Source organism: Lycium barbarum, chromosome 9, assembly GCF_019175385.1.
Source record: "Lycium barbarum isolate Lr01 chromosome 9, ASM1917538v2, whole genome shotgun sequence".
Taxonomy (NCBI): Eukaryota; Viridiplantae; Streptophyta; class Magnoliopsida; order Solanales; family Solanaceae; genus Lycium; species Lycium barbarum.
This window is the reverse complement of record NC_083345.1, coordinates 112,974,434-112,994,071: the sequence shown is the minus strand read 5'-3', so window position 1 is coordinate 112,994,071 and position 19,638 is coordinate 112,974,434. Positions and strand designations below refer to the sequence as shown.

At 32.2% G+C, this 19,638-nt stretch overlaps 1 protein-coding gene across 4 annotated transcripts; it reads left to right on the top strand.

Moving 5' to 3' along the window:
- Positions 1 to 455: 455 nt before the first annotated feature.
- LOC132609467 (beta-ketoacyl-[acyl-carrier-protein] synthase III A, chloroplastic-like) lies at positions 456 to 12,240 on the top strand. Of its 4 annotated transcripts, none has more exons than XM_060323447.1 (9): positions 456 to 817; positions 1,266 to 1,310; positions 2,509 to 2,657; positions 2,812 to 2,948; positions 3,717 to 3,822; positions 4,512 to 4,630; positions 6,265 to 6,329; positions 6,416 to 6,638; positions 11,810 to 12,240. In XM_060323447.1, the coding sequence occupies exons 1-9, from the start codon at positions 720 to 722 to the stop codon at positions 12,029 to 12,031; spliced, it is 1,164 nt and encodes a 387-aa protein (XP_060179430.1). In that variant the 5' UTR covers positions 456 to 719; the 3' UTR covers positions 12,032 to 12,240. The 4 variants fall into 4 exon arrangements, with proteins under 4 accessions (XP_060179430.1, XP_060179433.1, XP_060179432.1 ...); XM_060323450.1 differs by having other exon boundaries at positions 757 to 881; XM_060323449.1 differs by lacking the exon at positions 456 to 817 and adding an exon at positions 943 to 1,090.
- The last annotated feature ends 7,398 nt before the right edge of the window (positions 12,241 to 19,638 follow it).

Sequence of the window (19,638 nt, the reverse complement as noted above, 5' to 3'; positions counted from 1 at the left end):
TTTATATTATATATAGATTTGCTTCAAACGAAGAAATAAATCATTTAAAGGTAAGATGCTGATGATACAAGAATGAAAATTACTCCCATTTTTCATTAAATAAAAATGGGGTGTGGTAGGGGCGGGGCGGGGCCCGGGGGTTAGTTGGGTTTATTATTATTATTATAGGGTCAGGTTTAATTGTGACTACTTAAATTGGGAGAAAAAAAATTTCAAAAATAAAGGTGGGAACAAGGGGATATAACGGACGGAGGGTAAATATGGCCCGTAAATAAAGTACAAAGATAAATATGATCCTAAAATTAGATAACAATAACAAATATATCAAAAAATATAACGGACTAAATATAACTTATTTACGAGATTAGAGGGCAAATGCCAACTGTCTCGTTGACTTTAAGTTGTACACGAAACGGAGGATTCGTATCACATAACTTAATTTTCAACTAGGCGAGGAGGTAGAGTAATGCAGGGGATACTATTTTTGGTCCTTCTTTTATCATACTTTATACATGCCATGTGCTTATTCACACAAAACGTGGATACTCCCTCGCTACAATATTTCTCTTATTCTTTGCCTTCTAAATTCATCATGAAAGTTTTTTTCTGTTTGCTTCTTTAAAGTTTGAACACCATCAATCAAATTCTTAGCTACGCCGCTAAAGTCAAGCTAGCTAGCACCATAGCTGCAACATTGACTTATCGCGGGGTCTGATTTTATGGCAATTACAACTGTTGCTGCAACTGTTACATCTTCTCGAATATTTGGTTGGGTTGGGACCAGTAGAACGCGGCAGCATCAAGCAGCACCCACTTTGTGAGTACATATACAAGAAAAAAACTTGCAACAATATAGAACAATCTGTCTACAGAATATTTCGGTAGAACTTAGTACTTTTGGCTTAAACTTTGTATTTTTGGTTAAAAAATTCACTCAGTATGTATAAAAAAATTATTAAGAATCAAGCAGAATCCATAAATTCAAAATTCTAGCTCAGTCTCTGGTGATCACTGATGTTCTTGAACAGAAATCAGTTCTTCCATTTCTCGAAAATATTCTAAAGTCTCCCACTTTGTCATTTGATTGCCTGTCCGTAAAGTATTTTATTTTTGAATTTTCTTTCAAGTGCTTGACTATAACTTAATTAGTAATTTTGTGGTATACAGAATATATTTGTGTACATATATTACTTTGTCTACATGTTTAAACTAATAGGCATACATGGGGTTAAGTGTTCATTAATTCTCTGCTGAACTATTAACAGGATAATGTGTTCCAGTACTGCTAAAGGTGCAGAGGAGATTTCAAGGTAATGTGTTAATTTTTGTTTGATCAACAGCCTATTTTGAATTTGGATCTTAATGTGGATATCTGATTTTGATGCTCCGTCGCACAAATTAAATAATTTAATGAAGTTAGTTTCTGTTATTAAGGATTAATTGTTACTGGAGATGTGTTTCAAGAAGGCCATCCCCTTTTCCACTGCTAGGTGAATGAAGTAGAATTTTGCGTATTATATCGTGGCTTAGTTTATCAAGAAACGCCTTAAAAGTAGGCATAAAAGGCAAGTTGTAATATAAAGCCAGAAAAATCATTACCACGTGAACTTGTGCTCTATCTTATTTAGCACATCACTTTTGTCTCCTTTTCCAATGTGTGATTTGCGTAAGGTATCATGTGCACCTTTCTTTGAAAACTTACTTGCCTAGAAGCGTGTCAGTCCTTCACATTGACCAACCCTCATCAGCTCGCCCTCCGTCAAGGGCGTCTCATGCACCCCCTCTTAGGGACTTAGAATGTTCAAAGGTTTCATTGTACTGCGAGATCCGACTCCGTTTTGGCCCAACAGACCTTACAGATTTGGTGCTTTGAACTACATCATTATTGAGCCCAAAAGCATGTACTATGTGAATTTGTGCTCTGTCTTGTATAGCGCTTTACTTTTCCATCCTTTTCTGATGTGGAATTTGCTTAATATGTAATATGCGCCCTTTAATTTCTTTGTAAGTTTTCCATGTTAGAAATTCTGCAAGTCTTTCATCTTGACCCGCCCTCTATCAAGGGCGTCACATTATCTTCTTGGGGGCCGAAGGAGCCTATAGAGGGAGTTAGGTAATTACGGTATTATCTTAGCTTCAGCTAGGTTCTTTTTTTTCCCCCTTTTTGTTAACTTCTGGCTATAGAATTTCCTTAGCATTTCTATTAATAAAATTCTGATTTTTAGATAGCATTCTCAAAGTTATACTCCCTCCGTTTCAATTTATATGAACTCATTCGACTGGGCACGACATTTAAGAAAGAGGGAAGACTTTTGAAACTTGTGGTTCAAAATAAGCCTTGAAAATTTATGTGGCTGTAAATCATTCATAAAGTGAATTTGTTTCCAAATTAGGAAAGAGATCATTCATTTTGGCACGGACTAAAAAGGAAATAGGTTCAAACAAATTGAAAGTATATGTTATATTGTTGTCACAAAACTTCTTACTTACGATTTGTCTTATGTACAGACTAGTTAACATGGGCTGCAAACTAGTAGGATGCGGCTCTGCAGTACCAAGTCTGAAAGTTTCCAATAATGATCTTGCAAAAATTGTTGATACTAGTGACGAATGGATATCCGTTCGGACAGGAATCCGTAACCGTAGAGTTCTTTCAGGTGAATCTTTCATTGATCTTTATACATAGTAACCTACTCCATCTTGTTGTGTTCTGTCAGCACATGTTGGTCAATCTCTTTGTAACTCGGATATGTATGGAAAATAATACAAAACATTTTCGCATGTAAATGCGATCTGGTATACATTTTACAGGAAAAGAGAATTTAACGGATTTGGCTGTAGAGGCTGCGCGGAAAGCTCTTGAGATGGCAGAGGTTAATCCTAAAGATGTTGACCTAATTTTGATGTGTTCTTCAACTGGAGATGACCTTTTTGGCAGTGCTCCGCTGGTACGGCTTTGTAGAGTAGTATCATTTCTCGTTTGTTGTTCATATGCACATATCTGAACCCGATGAAGAATAACCAGCAAACTTGTTAACATTCTACCAGATAGTTAAGAACACCTTTTCTTTTTTGTTTTGTTAATCCTGATATGAAAATTGAGCATCAAAATGTGTTCCCCTTAAAAGTGTTAAGCAACGGAGAGTTGTGAATTTTATAAAATGATGCTCTTCTTGGGACTGATTGAACTTTTTCTGACTATCATGTAATCACACTATCTGGAAATATTGATTCTCACATTATTGCAACTTCGAATTGAAATTCTTGGCTCATTTAATGGGTGAATGTCTCAATACTAGCTTGAAATGTTGTGGTACTCTGACTTGCTATGTTGCTCGGACTCTTCAAAGACGTCAACATGTGTATGTTGAATCCTCCAAAAGTAGTGCCATTTTGGAGGATCCGAAACCGTTGCAACAACATTTTTGCGAAGTCCGAGCAACATAGCTGACTGGTCTCTGGAAAAAGTGTTTTATTGATCTTTGAGTTATTATAGCTTCTCCATCCGACAAAGTTTACTGGGAATATATTTACCTACTCATGTTTTATTTCCTTTCTAGTATTTTCCGAGTTCTTGTTCTGTGATGGATTTTAGATAGCTAAATTTTAGTTCTATTTTCTCTTTTCCCAAGTTATCTGAATTTCTCATCTATCATATTATTATCTTTAATCATTCTTGCTTCACAATTTTATAAGGGAAACTTTTCTGTTCTTAGGTCCAAAAAGCACTGGGCTGCAATAGCAATCCATTGGCTTTTGATATTACGGCGGCTTGTAGCGGATTCTTGTTGGGTTTGTTTTCTGCTTCTTGCTACATCAAAGGTAGAATCTTCTAAACTTTGCCTTTAAAATGAGATTTTATGAACTGTATAATCATTCTTTACAGGATATACTATGCATTAATAGTTGAACACTGTAGCTAATGCTGCTTTATACAGTCAAACCTCTCTATAGTGCTGTCGTTTGTCAAACCTCTCTATACTGGTGTCGTTTGTCAGGATATTTTTTGGGATATGTACACTGTATAACCGTCCACCAAAATAAGAGCCGGCAAATGTGTAATTTTTGTATATTAATGATAATATACATATAATATACATAACTAGTGTATATCTTTGGGATTCTTAAGTTTATATCCCTTCGGCCAAACTTAATTACCGGCAGTAGCCGAAATATACAAAACCTGATACACTTATATGTATATTAGATGTATAATATATGTATATTACATGTATATTATGTGTATATTTAAGTATAAATATACAAAACTTATAAATTTGCTGGCTATTGGCTAGAGGATGTAATTATTTTTTACCAAGTGGCCAAATATGTTATAAGCCCTTATTTGTTGGCTACTCTAGTGAAATGTTGTTATAGAGAAATATAATATAACATAATATGAAAAATTGGTTTCAAAGAAAACTTGGTTGTTATAGTGAAATGTGGTTATGGTCTATTTGTATTTTGTTCCTGGATATGCTGCTAATATGACGTTTCTGTTCCTATTGCAGCTGCTGGTTTTAAGAATGTACTTGTAATTGGGGCTGATGCTGTTTCTCGTTTCGTTGATTGGACTGATAGAGGCTCCTGTATTCTCTTTGGTGATGCTGCTGGTGCTGTACTTGTGCAGGTATCGATAACGGAGAGTTTCTGAACCAATTATTGAATAGAATTCAGGTCTTTTTCTAGGTTTGCTTTTAGCACTATCTGGAAAGTAAAAAAAAAAAAAAAAAAACAAGTTCAAGTTCCATAAGATGAATGCTTTTATATTCTTCCTCACATTAACACTTTTTTCACTAGCACATACTATAGCAGAGTAGACTGATCGAACGACATGCGCATCAGAGAAATAGAATTTGATTTCACATCGATAGAAACTGTATTAATATGAAGTCCATGCTTATTCTTCTTTTTCGGGATTGGGAGGAGTTAGTCAGCGGACATGTTTTAAAGTGTGCTAAGTCCCTCTTCCTTCGGAACAGGTTGTTTGCTGTTTGAATGAGACTTGACAGAGAACATGTGTGAAGAATTTTGTTCTTTTATAGGTAGTTTTCTTACTTTAGCTTTTGGATTTGTCTGAGCAAGCAGTTGAAATAGGTAGTCCTCATACACTTCTAGGAATTCTATTCTGTTTGTTTCTTATTTCGTTTATTGTGTGGTACTATACTACTATTTATGGACTATCCTCGTGGGATACCATTTAGAGTTCAAGCAGAAAATCTTTTGCCTTTAATTTGTTCATTCTGAATTTCACTTAAGTTCTTGCTCTGAAAAAATCACGTAGTAGTTTCCACGGACATAGTCCTTTCAGGCAGTGGCCATTTAGTCCCTGGTCCATTGGATGGTCAGTGCAAGGCCAGAAATTGGAACACGTTGATTCCCTTACTTCGCCATTCTTTCCAGAATAAGATTTTGCTCAATATCATTTGGATGGACTCAGATCCTTTCATGTAGGAGAGTCTGAAGTTAGAAATGATTAACTTACAACCAATTTTACCGACATAAAGGCCATAAAGAATGATTGATCATATAAATGGATATTTTGGTGTCATTACGGTCAGCAGGTAGTCATCCTGTGAACTAAAAAGATTGCTACCCCGGGGGGTCGGTGTAGCTGTAGTCTCAACATTGTTCCACTTGTTTGCCTAAATCTTTTCACCCAGAGATGATTGTGAAAGATGGATTAGTAGAAATCTTTTCACCCAGAGATGATTGTGAAAGATGGATTAGTAGAAATTCAAACTGCAAAAGAACCAACTCCTCTTCTTGGAAGACAGTATTTTACATTGTAAAAGCTGGTCTGCAATCAATATAAGCTTCTTGACTATAGACAGCTATGTTGTTCGGACTCAAATTCCTCTTCATTCTGTTGTGCTCAGTGAAAGAACTGCCTAAGCATACTTTTCCGGATCCAAACTTCTTTTTTTCTTTCCAAGTCTTCTTCTTGTCTAGAAGAACGCATTGCAAAAACCGGAATTTTAGCAGTAGGCATCATCCCCTCAGAGTTTTCTGTAGGCGGAACCATTCTGTTCTGGTTCTTCTCATGTTGGATCCTCCAAAAGTAGTGCATTTTTGGAGGATCCAACACGGGTGTGGCAACACTTTGGAGAGTCCGAGCAACATAGATAGGCAGTGTCGACATACCTCATAGACTTTGAAGGCTAAGTTGATGCCCTTTAGACTCCATAGTGAGTTTGTTTCTTCTGTGACTCTGGTTCTCCAATATCTATTTCTCAAAATTCACATAAACATGTTTCTTTTTAGGCATGTGATATCGGAGAAGATGGTTTGTTTGGCTTCGACTTGCATAGTGACGGTGATGGTAAAAGGTACGTTACCTCTATTCATCATAGGACAAAATTACCGTGCCTTCCATCTTCGGATTGGCACTAACTAGTTGATTTCCATTGTCTAGGCACTTGATATCCACTTTCAAAGAGAATGAAACAGATCATGTATCAAGTAAAAATCATTCTGTGAGTAATCTTCCACCCAAGGGCTCGTCTTATTCGTGCCTCCAGATGAACGGCAGAGAGATTTTCAAGTTTGCTGTTCGCATGGTGCCACAATCAATCGAAGCAGCTTTAGAGAAAGCTGGTTTATCTGGCTCTGATTTCGATTGGTTGCTCCTCCATCAGGTATGATTTTCTGATATACAAAATTATGTCGATCATGCAAAATCATAAATATGTGTCCTTTCTTTTGTTGTTATATATGGAAGAAATGAACCAACGAACTACATATATAGCTATGTCGGATCTGTCCTGAAACAAAATTTAATATCAGATCTAAACGAACTCGAAACAGACAGTTGGGAAGCGATTCAGTAATTAAAGCTTTATAACTCCATTTTGGTTCTTAAAGTCCCCTTCATGTATCAACTAATGAGAAAGATATTTCTGTCCATAATTTGCGGTAATTAAGTCAATCATGCCAAAACATGGATCCTGTTTTTCCTAGAAATGTCAAATGTTGAGTTTTTGCAACAAGTAACATGTCCCATTTTTCAAATTGCTTTGTCAATCATTACTAGAGTGCACTTTGCCCCTTCATATTTATCATTTGAGGCACACAAGTTAAATTTCCTCATAATAACTGATAATTCATTGATGAAAGGGGCCGGCCTTTTTTGGACATAATAATATGATATTTAAAAAAGTAATATTTAAAGTCAAGTTGAAAAAGTGTATTTGAAAATTAAAGTTGTGTTTGGACATGTATTTAACTAGAAAAAAAAAAGTTGAAATTTGTAAGTGGAGAAGATTTTTCACTTGAAAAGTTTATCAAAACCACTTTTTTAAACTTGAAACTTGTCTTCAAAAAAATTCCAAACAATCAGTCCAATGTATAACCAAACGCTATAGGAAGAAAAGGAAAAAAAAAAATCCACGGACAAACGGCTCCATAGAAAATGCAAGAAAAACTATGTTGTTTTATTATTGGTCCAATTATTTTCCTTTCATACTAAGTCCTTTTTTTAGCTCTTCATCATGCTATTGTTTTGAATCTGCTTAAAATTCTGATAGGTTTTTGACTGTTATAGAAAAGAAAAAAAGAATCATAGCAGAATAGTCGCTGGAATTTGCCGTGATTACTATCAAAGTAGAGGAGAGGAATTTAGGAAATACACAGAAATAAGGAGATAATATTTAAAAAGGGGAAAAAGATGAAGCTGGAGGGTTTATTAAATTATTTTCTGAATCAAACATCTTTTAATTATTATTTGTTTTTAAGCCAAATAAATATAAATTGACAAATATCTCGGTTTGCCTTTTATCTTTAATTTTTCGTTGAGGAAACTATTTGGCACACATGGTATTAAGCCATCAGCATATTACTCATAATCCCACATCGAGTTAGGACAAAATTAGTTTAGGCTTTAATCATAATTAGTTAGCACGATTAAACGCCGGGTGGGCATGTGACCAAGTGGGGGCATTAAAGTGGTTTGGATGGATGTTACACTTTGGGCCTAATAAAGTGGAGTCCATTGGGCCTTTCTACTCTGGGTAGAGGCAGAACCATGCACGCCATAGCTCTACAGCCTAATGTATATATATATTTTATTTTATTTGTGTTTGCTGCGTATTAATACTTTTTTTAAAAGAAAATTATTTTCCTCTCTTTGACATGAAATAATAGCAATATTTAAGCATCAGTTGATACTTTCAATTTTAATTCGATTAATTTAAAAGTGTAAAATACTTATTATTTTTTATTAAATTTTGATTTGGATAATTTTAATTCAAATTATTAAATTAATTTTACATGTTTAAAACGAAACAAAGTAGAAATTAATTTTCTATTTAAACGAAGAAATGCTATTTTTTAATTTTTGGTAAATATTCTCGGTTTAACTCATTTTACTTGTCATGTTGTCTTTTGCATGGTTTTTTAAGGAAACGTGAATTAGAATTATAATTTGACTAATTTACCTTATTCATTATTTGATCTTCATTTGATATTAATCTCTTTTCACATTTATTAGAGTAAGAATAAAAATAAAAAAGTAATTAAATTGTATCTTATTTTTTAAATATATATATATATGGCGGAATAGCAAATACAATAATTAAATATTTTGAAGAAAAGTAATAATATGGGGTTCATGTTTTTTGCTGTGCAATAATTTCATTTGCTCTCACTAATGGGTTAATATGTATGTGGCAATGAATCCACTATTATTGACTTGAGGGAGATACTTTGGGAATTACATGAATATTGTTTGATTTTTTAATATATGGGGTGCACGTTTTTTTTTTTTTTTTTTGACGTTGCCTTTTTTTTTTTTTAATATGGGGTCCACTTTTTTTTTCATGAGTTTGGAGAGGGTGGGGTTGGCCCTTTTTTTTTTTTTTTTTAAGAGTGACTGTCGACAAAGCACGGGTAAACCGATGCTTCTATATAGTAGAAAAATAGAAATATAATAAAGTATTTCTATCTATTTTATAGAAGAGTTGGTAATATAAAGTATAAAACGTCATTTTTTTGCCCTTAAATAAAAAAGTGGGTGGGACCACAAAAGATTTTTTTACCCTTAAATAAAAAAGTAGGACCGAACACGGACGACGATCTTGCCGCTATAAACCGACTCTTCTATATAGTAGTAATAGTAAAGTAATACATATAATGTTTTAATCAAATTTTGATTTGGATAATTCTAATTCAAATTATTATATTAATTTTACATGTTTAAAATGAAACAAAGTAGAAATTTGATTTTCAATTTAAATGAAGAACTTCTATTTTTTAATTTTTAGTAAATATTTTTTGTTTAACTCATTTTATTTGTCATGTTGTTTTTTACACGGTTTTTTAAGGAAACGTCAATTAGAATTATAATTGTTTTATCTCCATTTAATATTATTTTTTCTTTTATGACATTAATCTCTTTTCACATTTATTAGAGTAAGGAAAAAATGAAAAAGTAATTAAATTTTATCTTATTTTAATATATAAGTATTTTAAGTATGTTGTTGTACAATAATTTCATTTGCTCCCACTAATGGGTTGATATGCATGTGGCAATGAGTCCATCATTATTGATTTAATTGTTTGATTTTCTAAGCATTTTTTTTTAACATTGTTTGTTTTTTTAATATGGGATTCACTTTTTTTTTTAATATTGCTTGATTTTGTTAATATGGGATCCACTTTTTTTTTTCCCGTGAGTTTGGATATGGTGGGTTCCACTTTTTTTTTTTTTTTTTTTAATACTGGTTGGTGTTTAATATGGGGCCCCCCATTTTTTTTTTTTAGAAATTTGATTTTCTAAATTTTAGTAAATATTTTTTGTTTAACTCATTTTACTTGTCATGTTGTTTTTTACACGTTTTTTTTTTAAGGAAACGTCAATTAGAATTATAATTTTTGATCTCCATTTAATATTATTTTTTCTTTTATGACATTAATCTCTTTTCACGTTTATTAGAGTAAGGAAAAAATGAAAAAGTTATTAAATTCTATCTTATTTTAATATATAAGTATTTTAAGTATGTTGATGTACAATAATTTCATTTGCTCCCACTAATGGGTTGATACGCATGTGGCAATGAGTCCATCATTATTGATTTAATTGTTTGATTTTCTAAGCATTTTTTTTAACATTGTTTGTTTTTTTAATATGGGATTCACCTTTTTTTTAATATTGCTTGATTTTGTTAATATGGGGTCCACTTTTTTTTCCCGTGAGTTTGAATGTGGTGGGTTTCACTTTTTTTTCTTTAATACTGGTTGGTGTTTAATATGGGGCCCACAATTTGTTTTTAATATTAGTTGTTGTTTAATATATATGGGGCCCACAATTTTTTTATTTTTATTTTAGTTGTTGTTTAATATATATATGGGGCCCACAATTTTTTAATGGGGCCCACAACAGACGAAATAGTAATAAAATATTGATTTAATTGTTTGATTTTCTAAGCACTTTTGTATTTTAAGTATGTTACTGTACAATAATTCTATTTGCTCCCCTTAATGGGTTGATACACATGTGGCAATGAATCCATTAGGCTATATGGGCCCACAATTTTTTTTTTCAAAAATTGGAAAACGAATTTAATATATAAGTATTTTAAGTATGTTACTGTACAATAATTTCATTTGCTCCCACTAATGGGTTGATACGCATGTGGCAATAAATTCATCATTATTGATTTAATTGTTTGATTTTCTAAGCACTTTTGTATTTTAAGTATGTTGCTGTACAATAATTTCATTTGCTCCCTCTAATGGGTTGATACGCATGTGACAATGAATCCATCATTATTCATTTAATTGTGTGATTTTCTAAGCACTTTTTTTTTAACATTGTTTTTTTTTTTTTTTAATATGGGATTCACTTTTTTTTTTTTTAATATTGCTTGATTTTGTTAATATAGGATCCACTTTTTTTTTTCCCGTGAGTTTGGATGTGGTGGGTTCCACTTTTTATTTTATTTTTTATTTTTTTATTATGGTGTTTAATATGGGGCATGATGTTTAATATGGGGCCCATAATTTTTTTTCTAAAATATTAGTAGTTGTTTAAAATACATGGGCCCACAATTGTTTTTGGGCCCACACACGGACGACGAAAAAGTGCCCAACCCACCTTTTTTAAATATTAGTAGTTGTTTAAAATATGTGGGCCCACAATTGTTTTTGGGCCCACAAACGGACGACGAAAAAGTGCCCAACCCACCTTTCTATATAGTAGTAACTTTTTGGAACTTTCAAATCATTACCACTTTTTGTAACTTTCAAATCTTCATTTTAGAGTTACGGTGCGGAGTGTTGGCCGGCCACTTACCGTAGCTTCACACCTATAGATCGTTGCATCTGTAGATCGACGTATGACCAAAGCAACTCAAGCGACCTCTCTCACTTTGTCCTCAATAAGTATTGCTTGCAACTTCTTGCGAATGTGGTCATTTCTAATCTTAGTTGTTCTTATATGACCACACATTCATCTTAGCACCTGCATCTAGGCGGTATATTGGATTAGCGGCCCGACATTCTCTATCATATAATTCTACCAGTCGTATAACTGTTCTGTAAAACTTATATTTCACTTTAGTAGGCATCCTTCAATCAACATAACCCTTCAGTAGCACTTCTTCACATCAACCATCTAGTTTTAATTTCTATGAGTAACATCTTAATCTATCAATTTATTCTCTTGAAACAATGAGCCTAGATGTCTAAACGGTTTGCATTTTGGACTTAAACGTCAATCTTTGTATGATGAGTAAACCTGCAATACATGTATTCAGTTTTACTTCTACTCTATAAATGTATTCAGTCTTACTTCTACTCTATATATGTACAGGCAAACCAAAGGATTATAGATGGTGTAGCAACACGATTAGAGGTGCCATCAGAGAGGGTGATAACAAATGTGGCAAATTATGGGAATACAAGTGCTGCATCCATTCCCTTAGCATTGGATGAAGCTGTTCGGAGTGGAAAAGTGCAGCCAGGCCATGTCATTGCTGCTGCTGGATTTGGAGCTGGCCTTACATGGGCTTCTGCAATATTCAGATGGGGATGAATGTTTTGGCTCAGTAAAAGTTTACTCGCACTGAATGTTTACACTGAATTAATGAATGTAAAATATGTATCTTTTATATACACCTTGAAAATTTAACGGTGATTATGCAGTTTTCAAATTGGGACACAAATGGTAGTGAACCGGTTTGAATGAACTCGTTTAATTACACATGTAAATTTTGAAAATTCAAAAAATATATATTTTGAAGAGCATCTGAATAATGATGAATGTTGATATCACATTAAGGTATAGCTCAATAAAGGAAGAAATCATGTCCCACAAAGTCCTCACATGTTTTTTATTGTAATTTTAAGGACTTATGTGGAAATTATTGTTATTTCTCAATTCTAGAGGAAATAATTTATATTCTTTGTTATTCAAATTTTTAATATTAGCTTAATTCAACTTTTAAAAATTTATCTTTAACTATACTTTTATCCACTAAAAAATATATTTTCAAAGGGTAAAAAAGATTGGTACAATAATATCACTTTTGGATGTTTGTGTTTGTAGAATCGTTACTGTTATTGTCTCTTGCAGCCCACCCCCCACCCCCACCTTCATCTGTCTCTCACTATTATTAAGTGTAAATTTTAATATTATGCAAAAAATATTATTCATTAAATTAATCAATATAATATGAAAATCTATTAAAAGTCATATAGATAGTTCAAATGTTACGTATAAGGAATTACAATTATGTAACATTGTTCAAATAAAGAAATAATTTATGCTAGGTAATTAAAATCTTAATTTTTAAAGTCCTAAATATGAAAAAAAAAATTATCTAGTTATAATAAGAAAGGATTTAATAAGTAAAATTGAAGTTGATTCCAAAATCCTAGATATTAGGAAATTAAGTTACAATTTATTCAATATAAAATTTATTCTTACAAGTAAAAAAGTATATTAACATTTCACGTTGGAACTTCGAACTTTTATAATTGTATTTGTATATATAGATAGACAGATTAACGGAGATGGTATTTAATCATTACATAATTTATCATTTGAGGCATGTTGAGATATAAATTTATAGTTAAATATTGAAATTGTCCTTTCACTAATAGCTCTAAGCTGTTAGATGAACTAGTCACACATTTCAACATCATATCAGAGCAGACAGAGATTCTGTTTTCGAGACTCACCACCGCCCATTATTGGGAAGAAAAAAAAAAGAATGCCCATGGTTTGCCCATAATAAAGAATCAGGCCCGCACATGAATCTCTACTTTTTCATGAAATGGTCACACATTTCAATACTAGTTAAATATACTCATAATCAGAGACGAATTTAGGATTTCTGGAGTATGGGTTCACCACTAAAAAAAAAAAAAAAAGGAAAACATTTATTAAGAAAGGCTTGATCCCGAGACCTCTAGATAAATAACTCAACCTTCAACCAAGTGCACCATTTACTTTTTTTGTAGCATGTGTTCCAGTAAATAGTATTATACTAATTTTAGGAAATATATACATAAAATACCTAGTTTTACGGAGAGACCGTGTATTCAGATGCTCCATTTTTTACACCTAAAATCGACCCAGCTCGTAATGCCTGATATTCATGAACGAAAGGGACCAACTGTTTTGCTCATGCATTGCCATAGAAAATGCAAGAAAAACTATGTTGTTCTACTATTTGGTCCAATTTTTTTTTTCCATTCATTTTAAAGTCCTTTTCAGCTCTTCATCATATTATTTCCTTCAATCAGCAAAAAATAGTTATCTAATAGAAGAAAAAAGAATTATAGCAGAATAGTCACTTTATTAAGCCATCAGCATATTTCTCTTAATCCCACATCGAGTTAGGACAAAATTAGTTTAGGCTTTAATTAAAATTAGTTAGGCATTACTACACGCTGAGCCTAGTAACGTGGGCTTGCGACCAAGTGGGGCATTAAAGTGGTTTGGATGCTAAATAAATGGGCTCAGTAATGCGGAGCCTGTTAGGCCTCTCTACTGTGCACGCCACAGCTCTAGATGAGCAGCTCTAGATGAGCTGGTAGCATTAAAAAATTAATTGAGAGTGGCGCCGCTAGCCCGCATCTTCCTAGAGAGGATCCTTCGGTTCTGATTAAGAGCGCCTATTCGGTCCTAATCTCTAACACACTATAACTTTTTGAAAATTTTCAATTTTTATCTAAACTCTAAATAAATTATTTTAAGATAAAACCAAATAATTACTACCACTTTTTGAAAATTTTCAATTTTTATCTAAACTCTGAATAAATTATTTTAAGATAAAACCAAATAAATGAACAAAATGTCAAGAATAAAAATATAACGATCGATCTTTTTAAGTGTTTGGCGTATTTATTGCACAACCTAATTGTGAGCTGGTAGCATTAAAAAATCAATTGAGAGTGGCGCCGCTAGCCCGCATCTTCCTAGAGAGGATCCTTCAGTTCTGATTAAGAGCGCCTATTCGGTCCTAATCTAACACACTATAACTTTTTGAAAATTTTCAATTTTTATCTAAACTCTAAATAAATTATTTTAAGATAAAACCAAATAATTACTACCACTTTTTGAAAATTTTCAATTTTTATCTAAACTCTGAATAAATTATTTTAAGATAAAACCAAATAAATGAACAAAATGTCAAGAATAAAAATATAACGATCGATCTTTTTAAGTGTTTGGCGTATTTATTGCACAACCTAATTGTGATCTAACATATACCACTTTTTGAAAAAAATCAATTTTTATCTAAACTCTAAATAAATTATTTTAAGATAAACCAAATAAATGAACAAAATGTTAAGAATAAAAATATAACAATCGATCTTTTTAAGTGTTTGGCGTATTTATTGCACAACCAAATTGTGAGGTATGGTGTGCTTAATTTGTCCTAAAAATGAACCTCACGAGAAGAAAGGGCAGGTAGCTTATTATAGGGTGTGCAAGGCCATCGTTTTCTTGTGATGTGGGACATGGAACGACGTACATTGCACATTCAAAAATCTCTAATTTTATGTTGTTTATCCATTTTTTCCCTTCAAGTTATAGAGATTGACTAGTATATCTATAACAACATTTGACGATCGTATCAGTTAAGTATTTTGATTTGAGAAGAAGAACAAAATAATTATGTCTCAGTCTCAAACAAGTTAAAATGGGTTATATGAATTCTAACTTTTTCATTTAAGCTAAATTCGTGCCATCGAACATTATAGCAAATAAAAGTAAAACATAAGTTAAATATAAATAAATAATAGTAATAATAATATTAGAAGTTCTATGACAAGATTAAATCCTATTCTGCCCTAGTACATATTACCTATATGGATTTTTCCCTTCAATTATCTCCTTTTTTAGCTAAATCTTCTTTGATCCCAAGAAAATTGTAGATCTTTCGAGACAACTTCCTTCCACATGATTTTAGGTCTACCTCATCTTTTTTTAAAACCTTCACTTATCATAGTTTCACACCTATAGACCGATGCATCTGTAGATCGACGTATGACCAAACCAACTCAAGCCACCTTCTCTCACTCTATCCTCAATAAGTATTATTTGCACCTTCTAGCGAATATGGTCATTTTTAATCTTATAGTACGTTGTTGTATGACCACATATCCATCTTGCTTCTACATTTTGGGGACATGTTAGACTTTAGCTTACCAACATTACCGGTCATATAACTGTTCCGTAAAACTTACCTTTCACTTATGTAGGCATTCTTCTATCAACATGCACTTCTTCACGTCAGCCACCTGGTTTTAATTCAATGTGTAACATCTTGATCAATCTTCTATTCTCTTGAAACAAGAGTTAATTCCTCAAATGGTCATTGAACTTATAGAAAAGTTCTACTAAAGTAATTTTTGAATTTTTTTGGACAATAAGGTTATCAAAGTATGTCCTTGTTTCCAACAAAATAAATTAACCTATTTTTAGACATAAATCCCCTTAACCCATATATAAATTACAAAACACACAGTTTTTAGATACTTCACAATTCTTGTCCAAATTTTAATAATAAAATAAAAATATTCAAATAATATTTCAACCTATAAGAATAAAACACTATAATCGTTCAAACTTTAAGTATGCTATAAGCTGATTTTCTTTATTATATCAACATCTTTTGAACTATTTTGATATTTTTCTATTGTTCAAAGTCGGAAGTTAAATATTTTACTGAATAGAAGTGCTTGGACATAATTGAAACACTGAGACGCTATATAAATCCATGATGCATGTACTTATTATTTTTGGTTTATATATATATATAATAGAACGAGATTGGTTTATTGGTAGAATATTTGGACAAATTTTCTCAAGAAAAAATAGTGTTGGATAACGACGTCGCAAAAATGAAAACACTTTTACAATTAGTTGTATATATGCTTTCTAAAAATATAAAATGTTTACATTAATTGTAATCCACTTATTTATAAAACTTAAATAAAATCAAACTATTACAAGTTCGCCTCCAAGAAAATAAAAATACAAAATATTTTCTTTTATTATTGAAAATTTTATATATCAGGAAGAATAATTTACAATCAATTAAAAAGCCTACAGTTAAGCTTTGTGCTCAGTTCTATCACCATTCAACTGTATCCTCTTATTGTCCACTGAGATATAATTTTGCAATATTCTAAAAATTTTAATCGAATTAATATTTCACATTTTGAAAGTAAAATAGAAATATTCAAATGGGTTTTATAATTTAAAAATGAGTTAAGGGCTTTTTATGTCAAAAAATGGATGGTTTTACTATTTTGGAAACATGAACATAGTTTGATGACCTTATTGTCCAAAAAAATTCAAAAGTTACTTTAGGGGGACTTTCCTACAAGTTCAATGACCATTTGGAATTGACTCCTTGAAACAACAACCTAGACATCTATGTTATTTGCGTTTTGAACTTCAACATTCGTTCTTTGCATGCTGAGTACGTAAACTTGCAATGCATGTATGCATTCTTACTTCTGCTCAATATGCAGGCAAATCAAAAGGATTATAGACAGGGGCGGAGCTACAGTGCAACAGGGGGGTTCGGACGAACCCCACGTAGAGCTTGTATTACTACTAGAAAATCTAGTTAACATATATCAATATATTACGTGCAGACTCTCTAACATGATACAGTGACGCGGGTTAGGCTAGCAAAAGCCCTCTCTTCCCTGTGATGTGTGGGTTGGAAACCCAGCTCCTCGTTATCTTTTTTCTTTTCTGCTATTCTTTTTTGAAAAAATAATGAAATATACTCTGCTCACTCGGTCACTACTCACTCCTTCCAGCATGTTATTTCCTTTTTGCCTATAATAATGTAGACTTTTTTTTTGTTTATTTTTTTTAGTTTAATAAACAAAATGTAAAATTGTTAAGTTAAAAAAACAAAAAGAGCACGTTCCACGAAAATATTGACATGGAGAACGCAGATGCCAACAAAAGTTTTGCCTCAGTTAAAATTGTCTAGTTCTTTGGTTATACATAATCAGTTCATTTTTAATTTAACAAGCAGTTCATTTTACGAGTAGGAAAATAGCTCATTAATCAGGCTCATATTAAAAAATCCGAATTAGAAAAACTGAATCGAACTTGAAAAAAGTCGAACTGAACCGGTATACACTATCGAATAACCGAAAACTGAAGAACTGAACCGAAGTTTGAACAAACCGAACCACAGAAATAGATGTCGTTAATTTGGTGGTTTTTTTACATCTCCTTGAGGTTGTTGTCCTATCTTAAAATTCCGAACCCACAAACTTCAAATCCTGGCTCCGCCTCTGATTATAGATGGTGTAGCAACACGGTTAGAGGTGTCATCGGAGTGGCGTACGCAGGATTTTTTGTAAACGGTGTCACATTTTAAGATGGAAGTAAATAAATAAAGCATGGAGACATCATATTAAAAACGAAAAAGGCTCAAATATGCCATCGAACTATCGAAAATGGCTCATTTATGCTACTCGTCAATAGTTTGGCTCATTATGCCATTGCCGTTACCCTCATTCATGCCATTTTTCATTAATTTGGGTCGGGTTTTTTTTTTATTGATTTGGATTTAAAATTGGGCTGGTTTAATTAAACAACGCGCACCTCTGATTGGATGACATAATATATATAAAACACACACACGCACACGCACACGCACACGCACAACTCGTGTATATTACTACAACTCTTCTCAATGAGTTTTTTATTTTTTAAAAAATATATTCAAAATAACTTTACTAGAAATCATACTAAGCGTTTTTTTCATAGGCACCAAACCAAAAAACTCATTATTTATTTGTTTCTGCATATCGTTCTAAATCAATTTCATTGGTGCCAAAAAGAAAATGAGAGGAAAAGAAAAAAGAATAGTAGCACAACTAGAAAACAGTTAAACGAAAAAAAATGATCCTAGACTTAATTGGCTAAATATGTTATTTGCTTCAAAGACGTTACATATGATTTTTATATCAAAGAAGTCTTGGTTAAATATGTTATTTACTTCAAAGAAGTTACATATAATTTTTATATCAAAGAAGTCAAATTTGGACATTACTAAAGTATTTCTTTCTTCGAAGAGATCTAAACCTGGACATGTATGTTAAAAAACTTTAAAAAAGCCAGAATGTATGATTTTTATATCAAAGAAGTCTTAATTGGTTAAATATGTTATTTACTTCAAAGAAGTTACATATAATTTTTATATCAAAGAAGTCAAATTTGAACATTACTAAAGTATTTCTTTCTTCGAAGAGATCTAAACCTGGACATGTATGTTAAAAAACTTAAAAAAAGCCAGAATGTATATGTTGAGGTTCGACCTCAGGACCTACAGTTGAAAACAGAGGTGCTTGACCAACTGAGCTGCGCAAGCGTTTGTGTTGAGGAGTGTCATTTTATTATATTTATTCTTGATTTGTTTCTGTCAGTTAATTATATTAGCATACTTAGTAAAATTTTTCGACGAAGCCGTGTCACGTGACACCCCTGAGCCTAAGGTAAATCCACCCCCGCAGGTGATATGAAATGTGGAAAATTATGGGAATACAAGTGCTGCATCCATTCCCTTGGCATTGGATGAAGCCGTTCGGAGTGGAAAAGAAGCAGCCAGGCCATGTCATTGCTGCTGCTAGATTTGGAGCTGACCTTACATGGGCTTCTGCAATATTCAGATGGGGATTAATGCTTTGGCTCAATAAAAACTTACTCGCACCGAATGTTTACACTAAATTAATGAATGTAAAATATGTATCTTCTATATACACCTTGAAAATTTGATGGTGGTTATGCAGTATTCAGATTGGGACACAAATTATAGTGAACCGGTTTGAATGAACTCGTTTAAACACAAATGTAAATTTTGAAAATTCAAAAATATAAATTTTGAAAATTCAAAAATATATATTTTGAAGAGCATCTGAATAATGATGAATGTTGATATCACATTAAGGTATAGCTCAATAAAGGAAGAAATCATGTCCCACAAAGTCCTCACATGTTTTTTTGTTGTAATTTTAAGGACTTATGTTGAAATTATTGTTATTTCTCAATTCTTGAAAAAATAATTTATATTCTTTGTTATTCAAATTTTTAATATTAGCTCAATTCAAATTTTAAAAATTTATCTATAACTATACTTTTATATCCACTAAAAA

Coding starts and splice junctions, on each gene's coding strand:
- LOC132609467 (XM_060323447.1), top strand. CDS start 720: ATGGCAATTACAACTGTTGCTGCAACTGTTACATCTTCTCGAATATTT. Junction 1,311..2,508: donor GGTGCAGAGGAGATTTCAAG/GTAATGTGTTAA, acceptor TCTTATGTACAG/ACTAGTTAACATGGGCTGCA. Junction 2,949..3,716: donor TTTTTGGCAGTGCTCCGCTG/GTACGGCTTTGT, acceptor TTCTGTTCTTAG/GTCCAAAAAGCACTGGGCTG.